This window comes from Varroa destructor, unplaced genomic scaffold (assembly GCF_002443255.2).
Source record: "Varroa destructor unplaced genomic scaffold, Vdes_3.0 BEIS01000001.1, whole genome shotgun sequence".
Classification (NCBI taxonomy): domain Eukaryota; kingdom Metazoa; phylum Arthropoda; class Arachnida; order Mesostigmata; family Varroidae; genus Varroa; species Varroa destructor.
The window spans coordinates 57,665,065-57,685,951 of NW_019211454.1; the positions used below are offsets into that span (position 1 = coordinate 57,665,065).

Consider the following 20,887-nt stretch of genomic DNA (forward strand, 5'->3'; position numbering starts at 1 on the left):
GCCGACAGTGATCTTCACGTTTGCTCATTTCAAAATTATCTACGTTCTCCGGTTAGTTACGGTGACGTTTCTAGCACGACTACTATTATTCTAAGACTCTTTTTTCTCCTATTGAAAAAAGGAGGAACCCTTGATGGGCCCATTTGTCGAACTTTTTCAAAAACCATTGTTTCGTTAAAATGGACTGCCCCTCACCGGATTTTTGTTTTAATGAAGTAAAATTAAAAAGCAATACAGCGGGCCTGATACTGCTCATTTATGAACCATGAACATCTATCAAACGGTATTTTCTGTGCTCGTCCCTTACGGTGAAGCCACTCAATGACTTCATCTGCTGTTGTCGCTATCACCGCAATTACCGAACGTGGGCAGTCATAATTAAGTTTAGAAGTAGAAATATAACAACAGAAAAGAACCAGGCCGAGCGAAATAAATGACCGAGGTAAAAATGCCGATGAGGAAAAAAAAAAGTGGCGTTTGAACATATATAAATATATTATGACTGACAAGTGCTAAAAGCATCGCAGCACATCCACCGCCAACTCGAAAAAGATTTTAACAAAACAGCTCTCATACATGAAACCATACAAAGCCAGAAGCCGTACCACATATTTATATGGCCACATATTGTAAGAGCAATATATCTATTAACCTGCAATACCTTGAGAGATACTAGAAAAAAAAATACTAAAAAATAGAAAATGAGGAAGCGACCGTTCGGTGTCAGTCCTTTATATATACATATATATATACACACGAGGAGAGAGAAGGGGACTGTTACGTTTTCAGATCCGTTTGTTTTATGCGGCGAAAATAACAATTTCACATAAAAGCATTTGACCAAACATCCCACATACGTACGGATCCTGTTTTCTTGGATCGAAAACGTTTGATTTCAAACGAAAACGGCACCAGTTCCTTGGTTATCTTTTTTGTTTATCGCGTTCCATTTTGTTACCTTAAAATTCGTGTGTGCAGCTCTAAGCGTTTGCCTTTCAAGAGAATTATATGCTATGGAATCTCGTAGCTCTGCTCACCTTCCAAACATGTCTTTATAAACTCTATGCAAAACATAATGTGAAACTAATAACTTATTATTAATGAGTATCCATTTTCTAACATGTTTTCTAAAAACGGGTCAATGTGTACTTTGATGTGACCCACTTGTACAGCGAGGGCTTGTATCTACTTCTCTGGAAGTTGACGCAGTTCGCAGGAACTGCACGACTATGAAGGCTTGAATGTTTTTCAGCATTGGCTGCCCGCGACTAGCAGCCACTATCCAACTAATTATTTGTTTTTAAAGCTTATCAAATCGCTTGATATAGTTGCTATACTTGGAATAGCAATGTATGTCTCGGGTGAACAAAGATACGAAATACGTTGTTTCAGGCTGCAATAACGTTTACTGCACGTCTATCTCAATAAGCATCATCCAAACACAAAAAATGCAGCAACAACATCACCTGAAGCACACGAAGTCACCCCATAAAATCGCATGGTTAAATCTTTAGATTGAGACCGCGCTGTACATTAGATTTGTCCTAACGGTGAGTAAACTTTTTGAACGCTCGGACAGTACAAAAGTGCCCTTGTTCAATCCTCATTGCCGCCTTCTTGTTGATCCGGCCTGATTCTTTTCTTCAGTAAGCGAGCGCTACCGACAGCGTCCGCAGGAAAAGTAACAAATCAAGATCCTTAGGCAGACACCTAGTTTTTCGCTTTGGTTCTTATTCGTTAATTTTTATTCATTCCATTCATGGCTGCCTTCGTGGCCCGCAGCTCACGACTGCGAGAACACCGACGAGTCTGATAGAGCCGTTTCACTTTGAGAAATGTTCTTGCATCTACCGACTCGAGTGTTACCTGAAATTCTCGGCTAAATGTATTGCTTAACTCGGCAGAACTAGCTACCATCGCTACTATAACTAGCAGTCGCCATACTCAGGCTACGATGACTACCAGTTGTTAACTAGTATGAGCACCTGTGTGTGACTGTACGGCAGAGCGTGCCATGTTTGAGGTCTGCTGTTAGAGAGATCGCAGGCCCACCACATGAATTATTTGTCCTACACGCTTATATACAAAGAGAGATGTGCATGCTGTTAATTTTGCTGCCGCTGCTGTTGCTTCTCCTAACGTCGGGCGAACCCACGATGAAGCTCGTAGGGTTCGTCTGGGGGGTAATATGTCAGGTCAGTTCCACTCACTTCGTGATCACAAGCCAAAGCTAATTCAACATCCGAATCGAACTTCGGTGAACGTCGAACAGCGAACATCGATCTACTGTCGCAGATCGAAGATCGACGGACACGACCGACTACCGCTGTTGTTACTGCAGCAGCCAATTGAGCATCGCCGACAGGAAGGTCGACTGATGTCGTGGCCCCTACCTACGACTCCAGCTCGCCGCCGCCATTTCTACTGCTGTCGTTGGGTCTTGTCTGACCGCTGTGATCTCTCTATACGCTAAAGCGACTTGTCTTTGCGTATATTTGCTTGCCTGTCTGTGTGTATACTGGGGGACAGGCGATACAGGTATACACGGCGGTTCACGACCGCTACGAGTCAGCTGGCGCTATTTGGTGGCACTGCTACTGCTAACGGAATCAGCGTCACCGCCAATCACCACGTCGTGAGGTGGCGTTTAACAGTCAGCGCGCAACAGAGGTAGCATCGGTGGCGGCAGCAGCAAGCGCAGAAATCAAGTGAAGCACTGATATGGTGTAGAGTAAGTGGCCGGTCAGCCACGCCAGCTGCCGCTGGCTTCGATCTTATGGCTTCTTCTGTTGCAGTCGATGTGTCCCTATGCGAAAAGTTATTTCTTCGATTCTGCCTCTGATTCAACAGCAGCAGCAGCGGCGGCGGCCGACAGGATTGCCTGTACAATCTGGCCATTCCGTTACCTGTGTTGCAGGTAGGACACGCACAGAAGTATGTGCATGTAGGCTCTGATGGCCAGGCTTGGTCAGGTGGGCCACCACTATGACTGAGTCACAACACTCTGCCGAACTGCGTAGCAACTTTCTTAGGTTGATACGGTAAAGAGGGCAAAGACAAGAGCTGCGGTCGTTGGATGGGAGGCACCTGAACCTAAAACGGATACTCGGTTCCTTCATGCTGGCATTTGTCTACACTGCGTGTCAACCCGAGGAGCGGATTAACGAACCTCTATAGTACAATGTATAAGAATAGATCTCAATAGGGATAAAAAAAATATATGAAAAAAAGAAAGGTTAGGTTCTGACTGGGCCAGCGTAGTGGGGTGTGTTCTTTAGCGTGCATTCTGAAAGAACCATTATATTGAGATATATGTGGGTGAACGAACATAACAGGGTTTGTATTGGTTGATTAATAATGAGCTAAATAACAAAATGCCTGAGTACAAGGCTGGGAGCGAACGGAGATAAAAGGCATGGAGAACAAGCCGACCACAAGTTTAAGTTCGGCGTTTAAATCAAATGATGTTGTTGCAAATGACACCCAGTGGTCCTATTATTGTACATTTAGGTTAGTCAAGTGATCTTTTATATTATGTTCTTTATTGTTTAGTTTAGGGTACGACCAGATGTAAAACTACGCGCCTTTCCAGTCTGGCGTGTAGATCTGACACGTTTTAATCAGATTACCAGAAAATGCTGCAAGATTGTACACTATACAACCATTTTTCATACAAAGAAACGTACGAAGCTGCAAAAAGCCACTATTTTAAGCACGCTATGGATGAGTAACTAGGGAGCTCACGTCACACAGCCAAGTGGCCGATGCTATATTTGCTCATCTAAATAGAATTCGAGGTGAACGCGCATCTTTAATTTTAGCCTATAATTATAATTGTCGTAGGCGGAGAGCATGTTAACCGACGTTCGATGTTTGTTCAAGTTTACAACAATGGAAGTTTCTTAAAAGTAACGTCCATGTTAAAGACTCTATAACATAAATCCGACCCAAAATTGGGCTGTAATGAGACAGCGGTGCGGTTAATTAAATGTCCTACTATGCCACTATTTCCGTGTGGACAGAGATGTTTGTTTTTCCATGTTAGGTTAGGTTACCTACACACAGTTTCAACTAACCCATATGAGTTTACAGCTTGTGACTCAACTATAGACAGACAGAAAAACAATTAACTGATAATTCATTCTGTTTTGCAATTATTGCTTAACATCAATTGAGGTACACTTTTGCCTCAATTACTATTACATAAATCGATACGTTCGACGATCTTCGCAATTTTTCAGGTAATCGTCGAAGTGACAGACAAGAATGACACTCCCCCACGTTTTTCTGGAGCACCGTACGCCCTACGACTGTCTGAAGACGCCCCTACAGGCTCAACCGTGTTGACCATTCGTGCAGACGATCCCGATCGCCAAGGCTCGATCAGTTTCGAAATTGTGAGCGACGCTAGTGAAAGTAACAGCGTGAATTTAAGTTCGACGGGATGCAGCAGTGGACAAGGAAACAATGACCATAGGCTTTTTCAAATGGACCCAATTCGGGGCCACGTGGTGCTTGCGGAACCCCTCGATCGCGAGCTTTGTCCTGAGCATCGGTTCACAGTTCGTGTTAGCGATGGCGTACAAAGCGCACTTACCCCTGTTATTGTTTCCGTACAGGACACCAACGACAATCCGCCAGTGTTCAGGTTAGAAGAAAAAAAGGTTTCCTTGCCACCTCAATCTATAACCGATCACTTAATTTTGGCGTATCGTAATCGTTCCCATACTATTATTACTATTATACATATCTAATTTGTTTTTACTTAATTTCTTATGGCAGTTCGTCAGTTGTATCGTTCGACGTGGCAGAAGACACTGCCCGAGGCACGCGCATTGGAGCACTTAAAGCCTCGGATGCTGATGCTGGTGCCAATGGTCAAGTATCCTTCTCCTTGCTCTCCGATTGGGGTAACGAGCTCTTTGCACTCAATCCTCACACTGGGGAGTTCACTCTTACTGCTAGCCTCGACTACGAACAGGTACGCTTGCGTTCAGCCGAACCTCATTTGGACCTTATAAAATGGTTTTCATGAACGTGCTCTTTAGCGATGGTAAAATTTCCTAATAGCCTTACAGAATCTCCAATTCAATTAGATGTATGGTGCGACTATATGTAATTATTGAGTATGAGCTTCCAAAGAAACTCCATGCTGTAAGGATATTAGAATGGATCAAATTCTAAGACACCAGTAGCTAATTACCCTATACCGCAAGACTGTTCAGTAGAAAACACTGCAAGATCGTTTGTTTTTCAACGATACTCCGCTAGTATTGCTGCTATTTATTTTATGGGTTAGATTCATAAATTAAAAGCCTGTCCGCTAATGACCGTTCAATTTCAGTGATAACGAAATGTAGCTGAATGATGAGTAATTGGTTTCATCGCTGGTAACATTTTTTTCTAATCTAAAAATCATCTCTTGCTGGAAACACTAAATGTGTCCTCATCACTGATTTTTGTAAGTTGTAAGTTGTTCGGAAGCGAACATTGTATTATAGTTCGGCGATTTTTCGATCGATATCTGTTAAAGAGAGCGAAGTTGGTCCCATATGTACACATACATACGAATCTGTTGTTTGAAGTTTGTGTTTTGTTTCGCCAAGCTTCTCTAGTTCAGAAACAGTAGTCAATTTCGGTAGTAAACGGCGCTTCGAGACAATTTGGTGGGCCGACTGATGCGTATTTTGTTTACTGAACTCATCAAGCAGTGAACGGTTTAGGCCTGGCATGGCGCTTCTCGTTGCATTCCGTTTTCGGCGAAGTACCTTCTTCGAGCAGCATCTTCGCTTTTCGAACGGTTCGAGGATACGAAGATGCATGCGGGCAGCAGATATACATTAAAGTCAAGTGCGTCCTACTTGCTCCAAGAGCTCTCACGCAACCGTATGCCATTGCTGCCTTGCGGACGGTGCGGCTGCTGCTGGCGATTACGAAATGGCCGCGGCAATACCAGCGACAGCAACAGAACCGAAAGAGCTCCTGCGTCTTCGTTTGTTGACGTAGAAGGAGCGCCTTTAACAGAAACTACTTGTTGCCGCTGTTGCTATAATGGCAGCACTAGCGGCGGAAGACATTCTACTGATTTTTGATATGTTGCTATTGTTGTTGTTGTTGTGCTGGATCTAGCTCTCATTGGCTGTGCCGCTCAATCTTGTGAGTCACCACTTTAAACAAAAGAGATACGTAAGAAGGAAAAGCAAGTTGAAACAACTGGCCGAAAGCGACAAACGCTGCCAAAAGGTGAGCACTGATCCAACATGCCTAAGCTCATCATCCTTTCTGTTGCCGGTACTGGTATTAGTAATTGGTGGTATCGTTAAAGGAATAGCTCGAGGGGCTAGACGATAATTCTTCTGTATTGCGACAACCCTATTAATATGGCTACAACTACAGGCGGGAGCTCTCGTAGTTGTAATAGACTGGTTTGCTCAGACGGGGCCACGGCACGTCTTTGCTCGCGTCGCGCTGCCTTGCGCGGCTTCTGACTCCGCTGCACCTGACCAACTGTGGCGTCTCCGGCTACAGCGACCTGGCCCACATTTTCGCTCGCGGGGGTAGTCAGTCAGCCACACCCCTGACTGTTTCTTATCGCTGCCTTCATTAAAATGCCTTCTAACTAGTATATATTCTACCTGTCCGATCGTTACCGAATTCTTCTGTACGGATATTGAGTCCCTACAAATTCTAAGAAGCAACATTAGCAAAGAAAACGTCGTCTGTCGCCAGAAAGCGGTAAAATATGGTTACTTATTGACAGGCCCCGTACGACTCTTGCTGGAGATACGGCTTCGTATTGAAAACATACGCAGATGCATATACAATCGTTTTTTTCTGAATCTATTCTTTTCTTTACGACTAGACGAATAATAACTATGTAGTAAATAGAATTTAAATGAAGCATTATGAGGAGAACCGCAGCTACGGTTGAAACGTTTTCGGAAAAACGCGAAGTGCCAATTTTCGTAAACATTTGTGATGCTAATAAACCAGAGAGCGTGAATAGAGAACTAGCTAAATTCGGCAACGTAACTGCTGCAAAAGCTCACAACCGGCTTGCGTTATTAATTGGTAACATTTAGTATATGGCTTGAGAGGACCTGTTGGTGTGGCCTTAGAACAGAGAACAATGCATAGATGTACGATAGTTGTCTAAATTTGGCCGAAGGGTTCATTGTATAGCTTATTCGATATGTATATTGCCAACACTATGTAGTATTCGATTTCTCGTGAGGTAACCAGATGTTTACCATTGTTCCAGAAACGTACCAGAAAACAATATAATCATCTAGATTGATGGCATTGTACCTTAACGATACTTACGCTGTCAGTATTACGAGTCAACCAACCTATAATTCCCGCAAAATTATCGGTCCCACTAGGAAATCGTAGTACATGTAGCTTTGATGAATTTATGCGTTTCGATAAACTGCCTAATGGCGGCTTTTCAAATTCAATGAAACGCAATAGACTTACCTAGATCCTTATCTCGGTAAGCTGGCTGGAATAAATGTGCTCCGATCTTCTGTTCTAAACCTCTCCCAACGTCGTTTCGAAGCATAGCATTTAATAGAGGCCGGGTTCGCTGCCGCCGGCGGCGTTAACATGGTTGTGTTATACCGATGAGCCTGCGTGCGCGTCCATGGTTTTCTTCGTTTTGATAGAATGTATGCAAATGCCTGTCTTTCAGATTGTATCGTCCGTGAGGGCTGGCTGCATGTCAACAACGTTGTCAACTGCGAGTATTATGTACGTTGACCATGATAACGTTTTTAAACAGCATAATGCTACACCTGTGACGATTAAGGTAAATCGCCGTTTCAACGGCGAGGTGAGGAAGAGCTTTCGCTGTACTATACCGTTTGAAAAATGTATTTGTACGGTTAAAAAAGGGCCCTCTTTTGCTCAGCTGCAAAAATAGGCCCTGTGTCAACCGACAGCGATCTCTCAATTAAATGTAAAGGTTACTGTAAAGCTTTTCGGTGACTCGACATGTGTAAAATTTGAATTGACCTATTTGTTATTCGACCATACACCTACTTCCTGGGTATGAGAAATTTCAACTGACATTTTGTTGCGGATGTGCCGTGGATTACCGAGATCTATATATACATTAGCCTGCACGAGATCCTATCGGCTTCGCCGAACCAACCTTGACGAATGAAGCTTTTCAACAGAATTTTTCATATATATGATAAATCATGCTGTGCGACTGTCGTCCTGGCACGGGTGTTCGACTCACGAATAGATCGTGAAAGGATCGTGGTTAAAAAATATTGTCTACAATTACGATTGCATCATGTGATAATTCCTCCTAGCAATCTACAATCAGGCAGGGTTGAGAAGGTCCTTCATCAATGCCGGCAATCAACTTGAGGCTTCTACTACAACTACAACAGCCACAGGGCAAGCAGTCATTAAAAGTATGAATTTCTACCAGGTAATAATTCTGAGTCGCCCATATCGCATCCTATATACCTGTCCGCTGCTGATTGAAATACCAGAGCACTAGCTCATTATTTATTAATAATCAATATTGCGACGACATGACACTCCACTTCCTTTTTAGTGACAACGAAATGTCGCCACCTCGACGAGTGATCAGGTCGGCAAGACGTGTAATGACCGGAAGAGTCTACGTACGAAACTGATGCCTTTTCACTGAATAACGTTGCAGTTGTTGATCACACTGCTGTTGATTCCGTATGTGGAATATTTACGTGTACAAAATACGTGTGTACAGCGGACAGACGCAAGCCAACATCATCGACGATTTACTAATCTAATACAGAAAGACAAGTCTATCTCGCTGTCTTTATCGTTTCCTCATTAACAGCAGCGTTCCTGTCTTCGCGCATCGCTGATATACGCACAGCAGAGCGTTATGTGCATTGCGTAGCGTGGTATCGCATGGCAAGAGCTGACGAAATGGACAAACGGGGACGAGCTAACTCGTGTTGGTTCCAGTCCGGCTACGTAAAGTAGGAGATATTCAACAACGACGGAGTCGTCCGTCCAATTTTCCTTTTTCTCAATCACTCAACAAACACTCTTAAAGCCAACAAAAATCGCGCGATCCGCTTTGGTACAAAAGGTCCATCTGTTTCTCGGCTTGCTGGTCCCCCGCGATTCATTCTACAAATCCCACAGAACGCACTTCCGCCATACAGAGTGATGTTACTTTCTGCCTATGGCCGACGGGAGAGACGGGGAGAACGAAAGACGACGAAGTCATTACAGACAGTCCAGGCGGTAAGCCGCGAATATTTGGATTATGAAATCATATCTCGGACGAACGCACTTTTTTGTCGCTGGTTTCGTGGAGATATGATCGCAACGGTCGCGTCAACCCGTAAAATAATCCGCAAATGTCATCGCCGTCGCCATCGTCACATATGAACAGAAGACGATGATAAGCAGGCTCGCTGTCCGCAACAGTAGTCCCCTAACGACGCTGTGACCAACTCCAAAAGCTGCTCGAGCTACCGCACCAATGCAGCTGATATGCTTATCGCATAGGACAGGCATTATAAATCGTTGTGACGACAACGGCAACAACGCGAGGGCAGGGGGAAGTAGTGCAAAGTGTGGTCGACGAGCTCTCATAAGCGGCGTGCGTCATCCCGCGGCTTAACTGACAGTTCTTCGTTTGAATAACTAAAATCGTTCGTCTTTCGCTGACTTGCTTACCACTTCCGCAGCTCGTCGAAACTTTCGATGCCGGAACGTCGTGGACCATTGGCGTTATGACGTCTACAAAAAGCACAAGGAGCTAAGGGCACTAAGGAGGGTATGCGCGGTGGAAGCACCCGTCTCGCAGCTTTAGCCGGTTTGTGACATCGGAATCGCGCTGCATTGTATTACAGATAAGAGGCACGAAGGGGGCATTGAGGATACGAAGTCAAACAGGAACCCAACGCAACAGAACACAAGGAGAATATGGGAAAAAGAAACATCAAAGGGATGAAATTACTTTCACAGATATTATGAAAAGGAGCCAAATCTATACTGAAATTGGGCAGTAAGGCATTTGATGGCTTGAAAAATTCGATTTCTTTTCTGTTCTAGCTTTGCCCGAAATAGACAAAAGGAACGATATATTCGATGGCCATTACAGCAGCCGCGGTGGGTTTAAAACACGGAAGATATTTTCTTCTTCTTCTATTGCAACACGTAGTAGTATGAGCTGCATTGGTCGTCAGCTTTGCAAAATTTTTTATTCGTTTTACTGTTAGAAGTTGAAGCGCAGCGTTGTCGGTTTATGCTTATACAATTGCTCCAATCGAGCTTTATTGAATGATTTTTGTCTGGACGAGTTTTAGGATTCTGCTTGTTATATAACAGAAAGCATATACAACTGTATTAATGGTAAAATTGTTCTGAATTGATCGATAATTTTACCAATTAGCAAAGGTTTTGTTGTTCTTTTTTAATCTATCAGAAGATCGTTGACAGCACATTTTATCGGACATGCATCCCTGATGTGCTACTTGTGCCGGGTGTATGCATCATTGCACGTGGTTTGAACGCCATCAACGCATGTATGCGTGCACATTAGTAAATGAATAAAATAATCATAAGTAAGAGAAAAACGTATGCCCAAACCCGAACGTTAGCGCTCATCTGAAGAGCAGCTTCATGACTTAGTTGACAATCAACATTAGTCAGTAGAGTCTCGTTTTGCTAGGGCATCTTTTGGAGAAGACCTCAGTTGGACGGATATAGCATGCTAGATGTCTTGCCATGGCAAGAACTATTGCCGGCGCAATTGTATAAACGCATCCGAAACAACAACAAAATATATATACTAAACGATCCCAATTTTCATATTGATTTGGGTTTATTTGTTGCTCACTCTGTACGAGTCTAATGAATGGGCTTTATGACAGAGCTGGAGAAGGAGTTACTGGTCTCAACTCGAAACGTTCTAATGTTATAGCGTCCAGCAACAATAGTTTGCGTTGCCAGCAGAGAGACTATGTAATTGATGTGCAAATGTAGTCTGCTGGATATTGTACATGCTTACTTAAATCTATTATATAATCCACTGACCAGCTAAAATTGTATAGAGACAGAGGAAGCGCACAGGGAATACTCTTCCGGATAATATCCATGATTATATCTTCGGACTACAAGCTAAACAAATGCAAAGTCGACGAAGCGCGCTCTGAACGCTGTGTCATTTGATGAACTTGATCCAAGCGAAAATAGGAGAAAGGTGACTTTTGACTAATCAACTTGTCCTCACTATGCCTGTATAATCTACGCTGACTCATACGGTGTGGTCGTAACTGATAGCACAATCTGATTGTGAGCTTGATGCTCAAACTTATCATTCTTTATATAAGTCCTTGGCAGCTTCAACACAGCGTGTTCAATGAATAGGGCAGAGTAATTGTGGTTCTTTCTCGTGTATCCTCTTCAAATTGACGATCTTCGTTGTTTACCTGCACGCCAAGCTTCGTTTTTGAAAGTCCGTATCGAAAATAGATACTACTATGAACGCATTCGTATAATATTCTGTGAAAATAAGCGCCCAGGTTCATCGTCGGCCCAACAGGATCAATAGAAATTTATAAGATCTATTAAAGAATCTTATTCGACTATTAAATACATATAGTTTATACTATTGTATGATATAATATGTACGTGCACATTCTCCTTCTGCGTATCGTATTTGTATGGCCCATAAAGAGGCGCACTTCTAGACTAGCTATGAGCCTGCACGAAGGTTGGGCCCGTTGAGTTTGCCCATTCAAATGGGCTTTAGTGCTTCTTCACTCATCTATCACAGATTGAGGGAAGAGGACCTCCGACCATGTCAAGAACCGCGCGACTGAAAAGAAATACAACTAGCGAACCAGCCTAGCCGTCACCATTTCCTTTATAGCCGCTTAGTGGTCTGTTGTCGGTTCACTCATTGGATTGCCTTGACTGGTTTCGACTCAACAGTGCAGTACCGTCTACGCCAGTGTGGCGGCCGCAGTGACGTCTTGCGACGTTCTTCAAACGCCGCTGGATAGTAACAACTGTTTTCACCTCCCTCCGATCTTCTTTGGCTTCTGCATGTCTTCTTAACAGTCCTACAATGGTACAGTTTTTTTTTTCTGTGTCTTCTTTTTCAGCTATCTCCGTTCACCCAAACCGGTTTTCCTTCCTGGCTTCGTTTGCTTCGGGTTGACTCACCGCTCTTTAATCCTGCCTTCACTTTCATGCGATATTCTTATTCCGCAGGCGGTTCTCTAGCGGAGATCGGTCGATCCGTTCGCCGCCGGTAGGTCGGCAGACGTTTAGCGCCAGCATTGCTAGTGACGCAGTCACTGCAGCGTTATGTGTCCATAAGCGTATACAGGTCTTAAGCGAATATAAGTCTGCCACACCAGTGGCTAAACGCTCTGCTGCCGTTTTTACTTATTACTACCGCGTGTAGTTCGCTTGCTTTTCTTTTTCCTCTTTGTCTGCCTCCTCGATAACTACCTGTTCTACGTAGTTTTGTTGTTGTTGTTAATTATTATTAATATTGTTGTTGTCCTTACCGTATGTGTGCTTCCCTCCATTCCTGCATAGCGTTATTGTGCCTTTTTTTCGTGGTCTTCTATTTTTAGGAAAATCTCGATCTGTCTCAGTCCTCTTCGTTCTTCGCCTGATGAGTTGGTTGTTAGGCCGTGTCAGTTCCTCTAGCCGTTTGTTGCTGCTGCTGTGCTTCGCTTAATGCTTGTAGCTGATGTTTGGTCGGCGGTCACTAGTCAGCAGCAGCAGTAGTCGTCGTCGGCGCAGCAAAAGCAGAAACTACCAGCAGCGCACGCCATAGTTAACCGAACCACCGGTTGATTCGTACCGTTCCGTCACTGTTGTCTATATATTGAGCGTGTGGAGTCGAAACCACTACGTTGAATAACATCAGTATTATAACCAGCAGAAGCAGCACGTGTATTCGAGTGGTAGACGCTTCTTCCGTGGCGCGGCGGCGGCGGCTGCTACAGTCTTGCTGCGAAACAACGTCGGCCAAGCGCCAGCAATCGTTGAAATCAAGTAAAGCGAAGTCAAAGGGCCCCCTCGGGTTCGCTTCAAACGAGTCCCGGTTCGTTCGTCGCCGCTGCTGGAGACGCTGACTGAGCTTGTTCTTCAACAGCAGCTGTAGTGATCTTCGACCAACATGGTTTAGCAACAAGTCATTGGCAGCAGTTCTGTCCCTCAGCCATTCGCACTACTCTTTTCGCTCAGTCGCTCCCGTCCGTATTCGCTCGCGCACTTCAGTAGTTTCGGTGGCAACTTCATTTCACACCGCTTCACTCAGTCGTCCCACTGTTTCAAGCTGCTGTTGACATTGGCATTGACGCAGCCGAAACTCGGCTAGCGAATCGCTGACGCTGTTGGCGGGGCGCCTGATGACGCGCCTTGCTTGGCGTCGTTCTCACACGTTAAATTCCTCCGCAACGAAACGGACGACCCCGTCAGAGAGAGCGATATGGTTCGGTCGGATCGACGTTGCTTGTCGGCGGCGGTCGTTCAAATGAACCAGATGTATTTACGAAAGCCGGTCACTCGCTAGTCCGCTCACTGGCCATTTAGTCTGCTTGCTGGGCTAGTTGGGTCGACTGACTTGTTGGTTGATATTAGCCCTTTGGCCACTTAGTACTACTACTATACAGAGTGAAGCTGGTCCGCGTTGGTCATTAGTTGCTCTTGGTAGTCCCCGCTATTGGCTTCCGTATCCGCTGCCGGTCTGAGGCAGCCGAGAGAATATTGTTGAAACGTTTGATAAGCTTCGCTGCTTTACTTCGCTCTCTTTCTGCTCCTATTTCGTCGTTTCGATCGTGCCTCAAATAGAAGAAGAATAGAAGTCGATTTGTCTTTCTCGCGCGTGTTTGTTGCAATGTGATGCACTTTATAGATGTCGTCGTTCTCCCGGCCGTTCGGGCAGAACCACACAACAGAATGTTTGCACCCGAAAAAAACTACAACCAGTAGTTTAGAAGAACATGCGATCGTGCTAGTTTGTTGCGATGCAACAATTAGTAAACACTCGTATATTAAAGCCTACATTTCGGCAGGGAGAGAACGGAAAGACTACTGACTAGTGATATATCGAAATTTTTATGATGTCTGTCATTGCTTCGGCGGCCGAAGCATATTATCTTACCTTTATTACGATTTGAGCTTTATCCCTCTTTAATCGAAAAGTAGACACTACCCATTGTCGAAAGTGAGAAAAGCCAAATCACACAGTAGCTGTCGAGGGGAACTGATCTGGATCGTACTCGCAATCCATTGCTACAAATTGAATATGACACATTCTGTTCAATAGAGGAAAAGCACACTATTTTCGCAAATAAAAAGGCGCTGCATTTCAGAACGCGAGTAGAAGAGGTACGTTCAGTCTTTGTACTTAGGAAGATTGAAGATCGATTGCGCTAAGAAAAACGACACATCACGCAATTATTTGTAACCTGCTTACAGTTTTTAATCATTGTGTCAATCACATTGTGTGTAAACACTTCAACTTGTACATTCTCCAAACGCAATAACACTTACAAAGACGGTGGAGATTTCAGTAAAGGACGCAGTGGTGTCGATGTCGTGAGTGTGCGCGAGCTGCCAGCAAGGAGCAGCACAAACCAAGGATTTCCTCTTATGACTTGAATTGTAAAAAATGTCTGACAATCAAGATAGCATATAGGCACTTTATATTGGTTACAAATACTGTTTCGTAAGAAGAAGAAGAAGAAGTTTTATAGAAGCTTCCCTCTAGAGTCAACTTTTTGAGATGAGACGCAGATTTAGGTTTGTAGAAAATTTCCGATTGATCCAACTCCTGGTTTCTTTTAGTTTATGACCTATCGTTATAGGACCTTTCTTCGTGAATAAAAAAAAGTGCTTTCTACCGATGACTCATTGATAAAGTTCAGATGGAATACTATTGATCAGTAGATCTTCATTTGTCTCGGTCTTCCGGCCAAGCGGCTGTACTATCGAAAAGGCAGACAACTAAAAAAAAAAATAGCCCAAATAGACGTTTCTCTACCTACACTTTTATGTAACGGAACTGAAAAAACTAAATTAATTTGCAAGCACATTTAATTTCTTCAATTGCGGAATTTTTACAGTATCAACATTATGTGTTGGTTGTACTCGCCCAAGACGGTGGATCCTCAGTGCGTCTTTCAGCTACGGCAACAGTTTACGTTAACGTGGTAGACGTGAATGACAATGCACCGATTTTTGATCCTCAATCGTACTCAGCCGAACTGACAGAGGATGCTGCAGTTAACTCACAGGTTATCAAGGTGCAGGCTACAGACCTCGATGGCGGTAAGCATTAGTATTTTTGATTTTTGAAAAAGCTTAAAGTAGCGTCAATGCAAAAATGCAGAAAGTGCCTATTCTAGTGGTCTTAGCGGTTAAGGCGCGACGATGCCACGTAACGCGTGTCATATTAGCTGACGACCCAATAGTATCTGCACTTTTTACAACTTAACTGGGCGAAGTGGACGGGTAAGTACTACCGTATAGCGTCGATTATTATCATATTCTCATGATGTAAGGTAACAAGTCAATATAGAAATAAGCACGCTAATTATTCTGTATGAAAGGAGATGAGTATTAAGTATAATTAGATTTCGTTCCGCGTTTTTGATCCCTTACCATTCCATTTAAAAATACTTGTACCGTACCTAAATCTCAGCAACACATTAGCTGATGCGGCCTGAAAGTCCTGCTTTTTCGTTCTTGTCTTTCTGCACTCATTACTTGATGTGTTTATTTATGTCGGACGCCTAATTTTACAGTGTCTTTCAGATAGAACTTTGACCGTACCTTGCTATTGTCGGGTACACCTTTTTTGTATAAAGACGACAGTGCAACTTCACAATGGCACACACGAGGTCTTCAGCCTCTGCTCTATGCTTGAAGACAATTCAAGCCAAACGAGAGATTTCGAAAATATATCAACCACTAACAACGAATAGCGAAGTCGAACACATTTACGAAGCCTGCTGTTCGCCTTCTTTTACTTGCCCCTTGTCTATACGTTGTCGAGAGGCTATAATGCGATGATGACAAACGGCATCAGCAAAGAAGTTACGGCGCCTGTGGGTACTGAACGACGCTTCTTCGGGCCGCGGCAGCGAGGTTACTGGTAGAAGCTTCCGTCGCTGTTAGAACACTTTTATGACAGACTGATAGTTGTTGATGTTTATTGTTTTTACGTGTATAGGCTTCTGTACGTAGGGTATGCGTATATATTGCCCTTAGCTCGGTAAAAACATTTGCTCCTCTTAATCACTGAACGTGAAGCGCTCTGAAAAAAGACCGCTATACAAGTGCAAGTTTACTGAAAAAGATAACTAGCAAATAATAACACGTGATTGGTTTTATGTACGCGTAAATGTATCTTACTTATTGATACGTTTTTTATTTTATTAAAAATACATCTGTTTTGTCGATTAACCTTAATATAGGTAATCCTTGACGGAACAACTACTGTTGGCTGAAATCAATTATTATTTGTGTAATTATTATTGTTTAACAAATACTTAATTACCAGCGCAAATTGTTATTAGAGGTTCATGTCATTTATATATCGTATTCCAGGTTTAAACGGTGATATCGCGTACTCAGTCCTTGAAGGAGATGACGAAGAACAGTTTTCGATCTCAGACGGAGGTGTAATTTCCACCCGATTGCCACTGGACAGAGAAACGAAATCTTTATATAACCTAGTTGTCCTTGCTCAAGGTATGAAGACGACCTATTGTTAGATTTGCTTGATATTTGGACTAACTGTTATCTGTAGAAATAGCTCCAAACGTGATTGTTGAAAATGCCAATGTTGAAAATGTTGTGCCAATATGTTGCTTTTCGTCACGGAACTGGTCATTGAGCCTGACACGCGCACGACTAGCATCCATAAGTTCCTTGCTGAACTAAAGTTGTGTCTATTTTTTCTCTTTGCGTACGTTTAATAAACAGATCGAGCTGCAGTTATATCGCAACGCCTCTCATCGACGTGTCAGGTGTCGATAGTCGTACGTGACGTAAACGATGTCACGCCAAATTTCATTACCCCCAACGTAACCTCCATTGTTGAAAATGCGCCAATCAATGCCATTGTAATGGCTGTTAAAGCCGTCGATGGTGATGAAGGAGCAAATGCGTTTGTGGAATACTCGCTTGCCAGCGATAGCGGTCACAATGGCATGTCTTCGAGCTATGGCGGACAGCAGCGCTTCTCGATTGGTTCAGTAGATGGATTACTTCGAGTGGCCGGCATACTCGATAGGGAGAGAGCAGCAATGCATGTTGTGCACGTGGTAGCCAGGGATCGGGGCACACCGGCACGTTCAGCGACTGCTGCGGTTACTGTGAACATTCTGGACGATAACGATCATTCGCCACAATTCGAGCGCCCACAATGGAGTGCCACCGTTAGTGAGATGGCCCCGACAGGCTTTGCCGTACTCAACGTGTCGGCCACTGATGCTGACGCAGGCCCGGCAGGAAAGGTGCGCTACGCTATCGTTGCTGGTGATCCAAATCGCGACTTTGTAATCGATGAAGATAGCGGTACGCTACGCGTCAGGAAAACTCTAGACCACGAACGTAAAAGCCGATATGTTATCACCGTACAAGCTGAGGTAAACACCTATGCATAAAACGCGAACGGTAAAATGATTTCGATGACGCGGAGAATTAGCGCGTTCAAATTTGCTCATTATACCGAAACAACTATATACTAGATCGGATTACGGCCTAAACTCTCTTTTTTAGGGTTTTCTACATTGACAGCAAGTTTACTATCTGAATTTCGTGCGGTTTCTAAATTTTATAGGATAGCGCCAGTGAAACACGTTACGATACAGCTTCAGTCAGTATCACTTTAAAGGACGTCAATGATCGAGCGCCTACCTTTGCGCATTCACCGTACGAGGCCGCTCTGGCTGAAAATACCCCTGTGCCTCCAGGGGGAACGCTAATTGGCAGATTGGCAGCTTCGGACGCCGATGCAGAATTAGGAGAACTCCACTATCGGCTTCTAGCAGGCGATCGTTCGCTGTTCCGCGTCAATTCAACGACAGGTGATGTTTACATTTTACGTAGCCTCGATCGGGAGCGCACGCCGCTTGCTCACGCTACAATCGCCGCAGTCGATTCAGGCTCTCCGCGACTAACGGGAACAGCATCGCTTGTATTGCGGGTGGCCGATGTTAACGACAACTCGCCTGTGTTTGAACGTGGTTCGTACGAGTTGCACGTCATGGAAAATCAGCCTGCGGACACTTTTGTTCATATATTGAAGGCGCGTGACGTCGACGATGGGCTCAATGCACAACTCAGGTAAGCGGGATTTAGATAAAAAGTACTTGGAAAAGACAAAAAGGTGATTCAGACCAGGATACAGCTTTGCGTTTGGTTGATATTAACAAACGTTTCCATTATTCCCAGGTTCATAATCATTCATTATTTCATCCCATAAGTTTCCTACCTAAAAAGCGCTTTCTCGAGAACGGAAAACAAGGCCGTTATAAATATATTTGTTAGAATTTTATTGTATTTGTCATATCTGACTTCGACACGTACTGCATAATCCGTTGCCGTTCAAAAACCTTCACCGTTGATTTAACTTACGCTTTTTGTATATATGAAAAAAATCATCTGTGTTAAGCTTCAGTTGACAAGCAATTTATTGCGGTTTTTTGTCAAGTTTCTACCAATCTATTATCTCTTCTGTATGATTCATGTAAATGCGACGGGATTTAGTTAATCAGCGAGGCACTCTCTTTATGGATATTACTGAACAAATTGGTCGTGCTTCCGGTCTGTCTCTTACGTCACGCGTATAATACATCCACGTTTGTATTGATATCTGTGCGTGATGTATCTATCCTCTCTTATGGATGTTTGAAGTCCATTTAGTAGCTGCGTATATATTATGTGTGCGTTTATACGCAGCTAAAATAAACGTTCTTAGACATACACGGACTAAGATAACGTAGACAATATTTCTGTAACACTAATGGAGTCCGCCAGTCAACCAACAAACTATCTTGATAGGAAGAGTCAAGCAAAGTATATAAAAACGTCTCAATTTCAACGCCCGCGCGCATACCCCGCAGAGGGCGTTAATGTCCAACGTGGCACGATAAACGTTTATTGTGACTAGTAGTTACTAGATTGATTTCGTACTCTTATAATAAATGGTTTTTACGGACGATTGTGAACCCGTCATTTGAAAGTCTACACAAATGCGTCTCTTTTTATTAGGTTAGAACCCGCAATGGCACACCAACGGTGTGCATGTTCATCATACTACTGCATTTCATTGTATTTCATGTGGTTACCCGTGTTAAAGGTTATCTAACTCAGGATGCTATTGGTTTTGTTCTAAACAGGTATTCTCTTGAAGATTCTAGTCAATTCTTCTCGTTAGATGGCAGCACTGGTGAACTGCGGACATTGCGTCCTCTTGATCGCGAGACCACTGCTGTGTATCATTTGCGCGTTAACTGCTTAGACCGCAACGGAGGCGATGGAAGTCGTCGAGCCCAGGTCAACGTGACAGTTCATGTTGATGACCAGAATGATAACGCGCCACAGTTTGACAGGAGCGTCTATGAAATCCGAATTTCAGATAATGCCAACGCTGGTACGGCTCGAACTGGACAACTTGTTCTTTTCCCGCTGATGATTTTGCCCTTTTGTGGTTGTTTGATTACGTAAACTATAAATAGTGCGTATGATGTTATTGTAAAATACATGGCGTTATAACATACTAATTGTGACTTTTATAGGTTTACGCAAAAACTGATGTTATTTTTTTTTTATATGTTTAGGACATTTTGTCTTTGGAACACAAGCACGTGATGCAGATTCGGGTGCGAACCGCCGTGTGGCCTATCAGTTAGCAGGATCTGATGCTGGACTATTTCAAGTGGATGCCTATACTGGAGTGGTGAAGTTGGCGCATCGTTTGCCAACTCGCAGCCTCGGCAGTTCCAGCGTACCATTCGAAATTCGGATTTTCGCCACTGATAGAGGCGTAGTGCCTTTATCAACTAATGCGACGCTTCGTGTCCGAGTTCACAAACATGATGAATTTCCTGTGTTTTTGGCTGGACGAAGGGAGTTCATCATAGGCGAAGACGCACCCATGGGAAAGCGTCTGACAAGAGTACAAGCGAAAACATCTATTCGTCCTGCAGAAATCCTTTATGGGTTAGTTTTGCTGTAATCTAACGTGACGCAAATTATTGGTCGCACCGAAGTAGTAATGATACTGTTTTAGGGCAAATACGACGAATTCATGTATGTTCATAGTAAAGTGCCTGTTTTTTTAAATATTGTCTACTCAACAAAATGGAATCTTCCTATTCTAGGTTTTTCTCCCAAGAACTAGAACGTTTCAGCTTATTTTTCTTCCAATCAATCGTATTTAATTGTAACTAATCAATTTTCAGCGTTGCTGGCGGTAACATGGATAACGTGTTTTCGGTAAACGCCCAGAATGGCGAAGTAAGTGTGGTCCAATCACTTGATTTTGAGACTACCCCCTCATTTCGACTGTGGCTGCAAGCTGAAGATAGGGTGTCGGGGCTTGCCGCTTTTACCGAACTTTCCATCGTGGTTACGGATGTCAATGACAATTCACCGATCTGCAAACAATTGGTAAATATTGCCTTGACATTACCTATAATATTTATATTTTTAGTGTGCTTTAAAAAGTCCTATTTATTTTACATTTGCATTCTGTTTAGCAACGTAATGAGAATCAATTTTAAGGTTGGGGGTGCGATATTATTCAAATACAAAGCTTGAAACAGTAAAATCTAGAATATTATTATAGCTGGGTGCCCGGCGCGCTACCCAGTACGCCAAAGCGACAATTAAT

At 43.5% G+C, this 20,887-nt stretch overlaps 1 protein-coding gene and 1 long non-coding RNA gene across 2 annotated transcripts in view; one reads left to right on the plus strand and one right to left on the minus strand.

Annotated features, from left to right (window-relative positions):
- The window catches only part of LOC147758858 (uncharacterized), a 43,972-nt gene extending 29,969 nt beyond the window's left edge, over positions 1-14,003 (minus strand). The window contains exon 1 of the long non-coding RNA XR_015319505.1: positions 12,537-14,003. This is a non-coding gene — a long non-coding RNA (uncharacterized LOC147758858). The remainder of the gene's footprint in view (positions 1-12,536) is intronic.
- ft (cadherin-related tumor suppressor fat) overlaps positions 1-20,887 on the plus strand; it is a 55,666-nt gene that overhangs the window by 25,451 nt on the left and 9,328 nt on the right. The window contains exons 2-10 of the mRNA XM_022817190.2: positions 4,242-4,648; positions 4,783-4,981; positions 15,108-15,312; positions 16,594-16,737; positions 16,972-17,636; positions 17,831-18,336; positions 19,392-19,645; positions 19,833-20,214; positions 20,457-20,664. Coding sequence (XP_022672925.1) covers positions 4,242-4,648; positions 4,783-4,981; positions 15,108-15,312; positions 16,594-16,737; positions 16,972-17,636; positions 17,831-18,336; positions 19,392-19,645; positions 19,833-20,214; positions 20,457-20,664 — 2,970 coding nt within the window. The remainder of the gene's footprint in view (positions 1-4,241; positions 4,649-4,782; positions 4,982-15,107; positions 15,313-16,593; positions 16,738-16,971; positions 17,637-17,830; positions 18,337-19,391; positions 19,646-19,832; positions 20,215-20,456; positions 20,665-20,887) is intronic.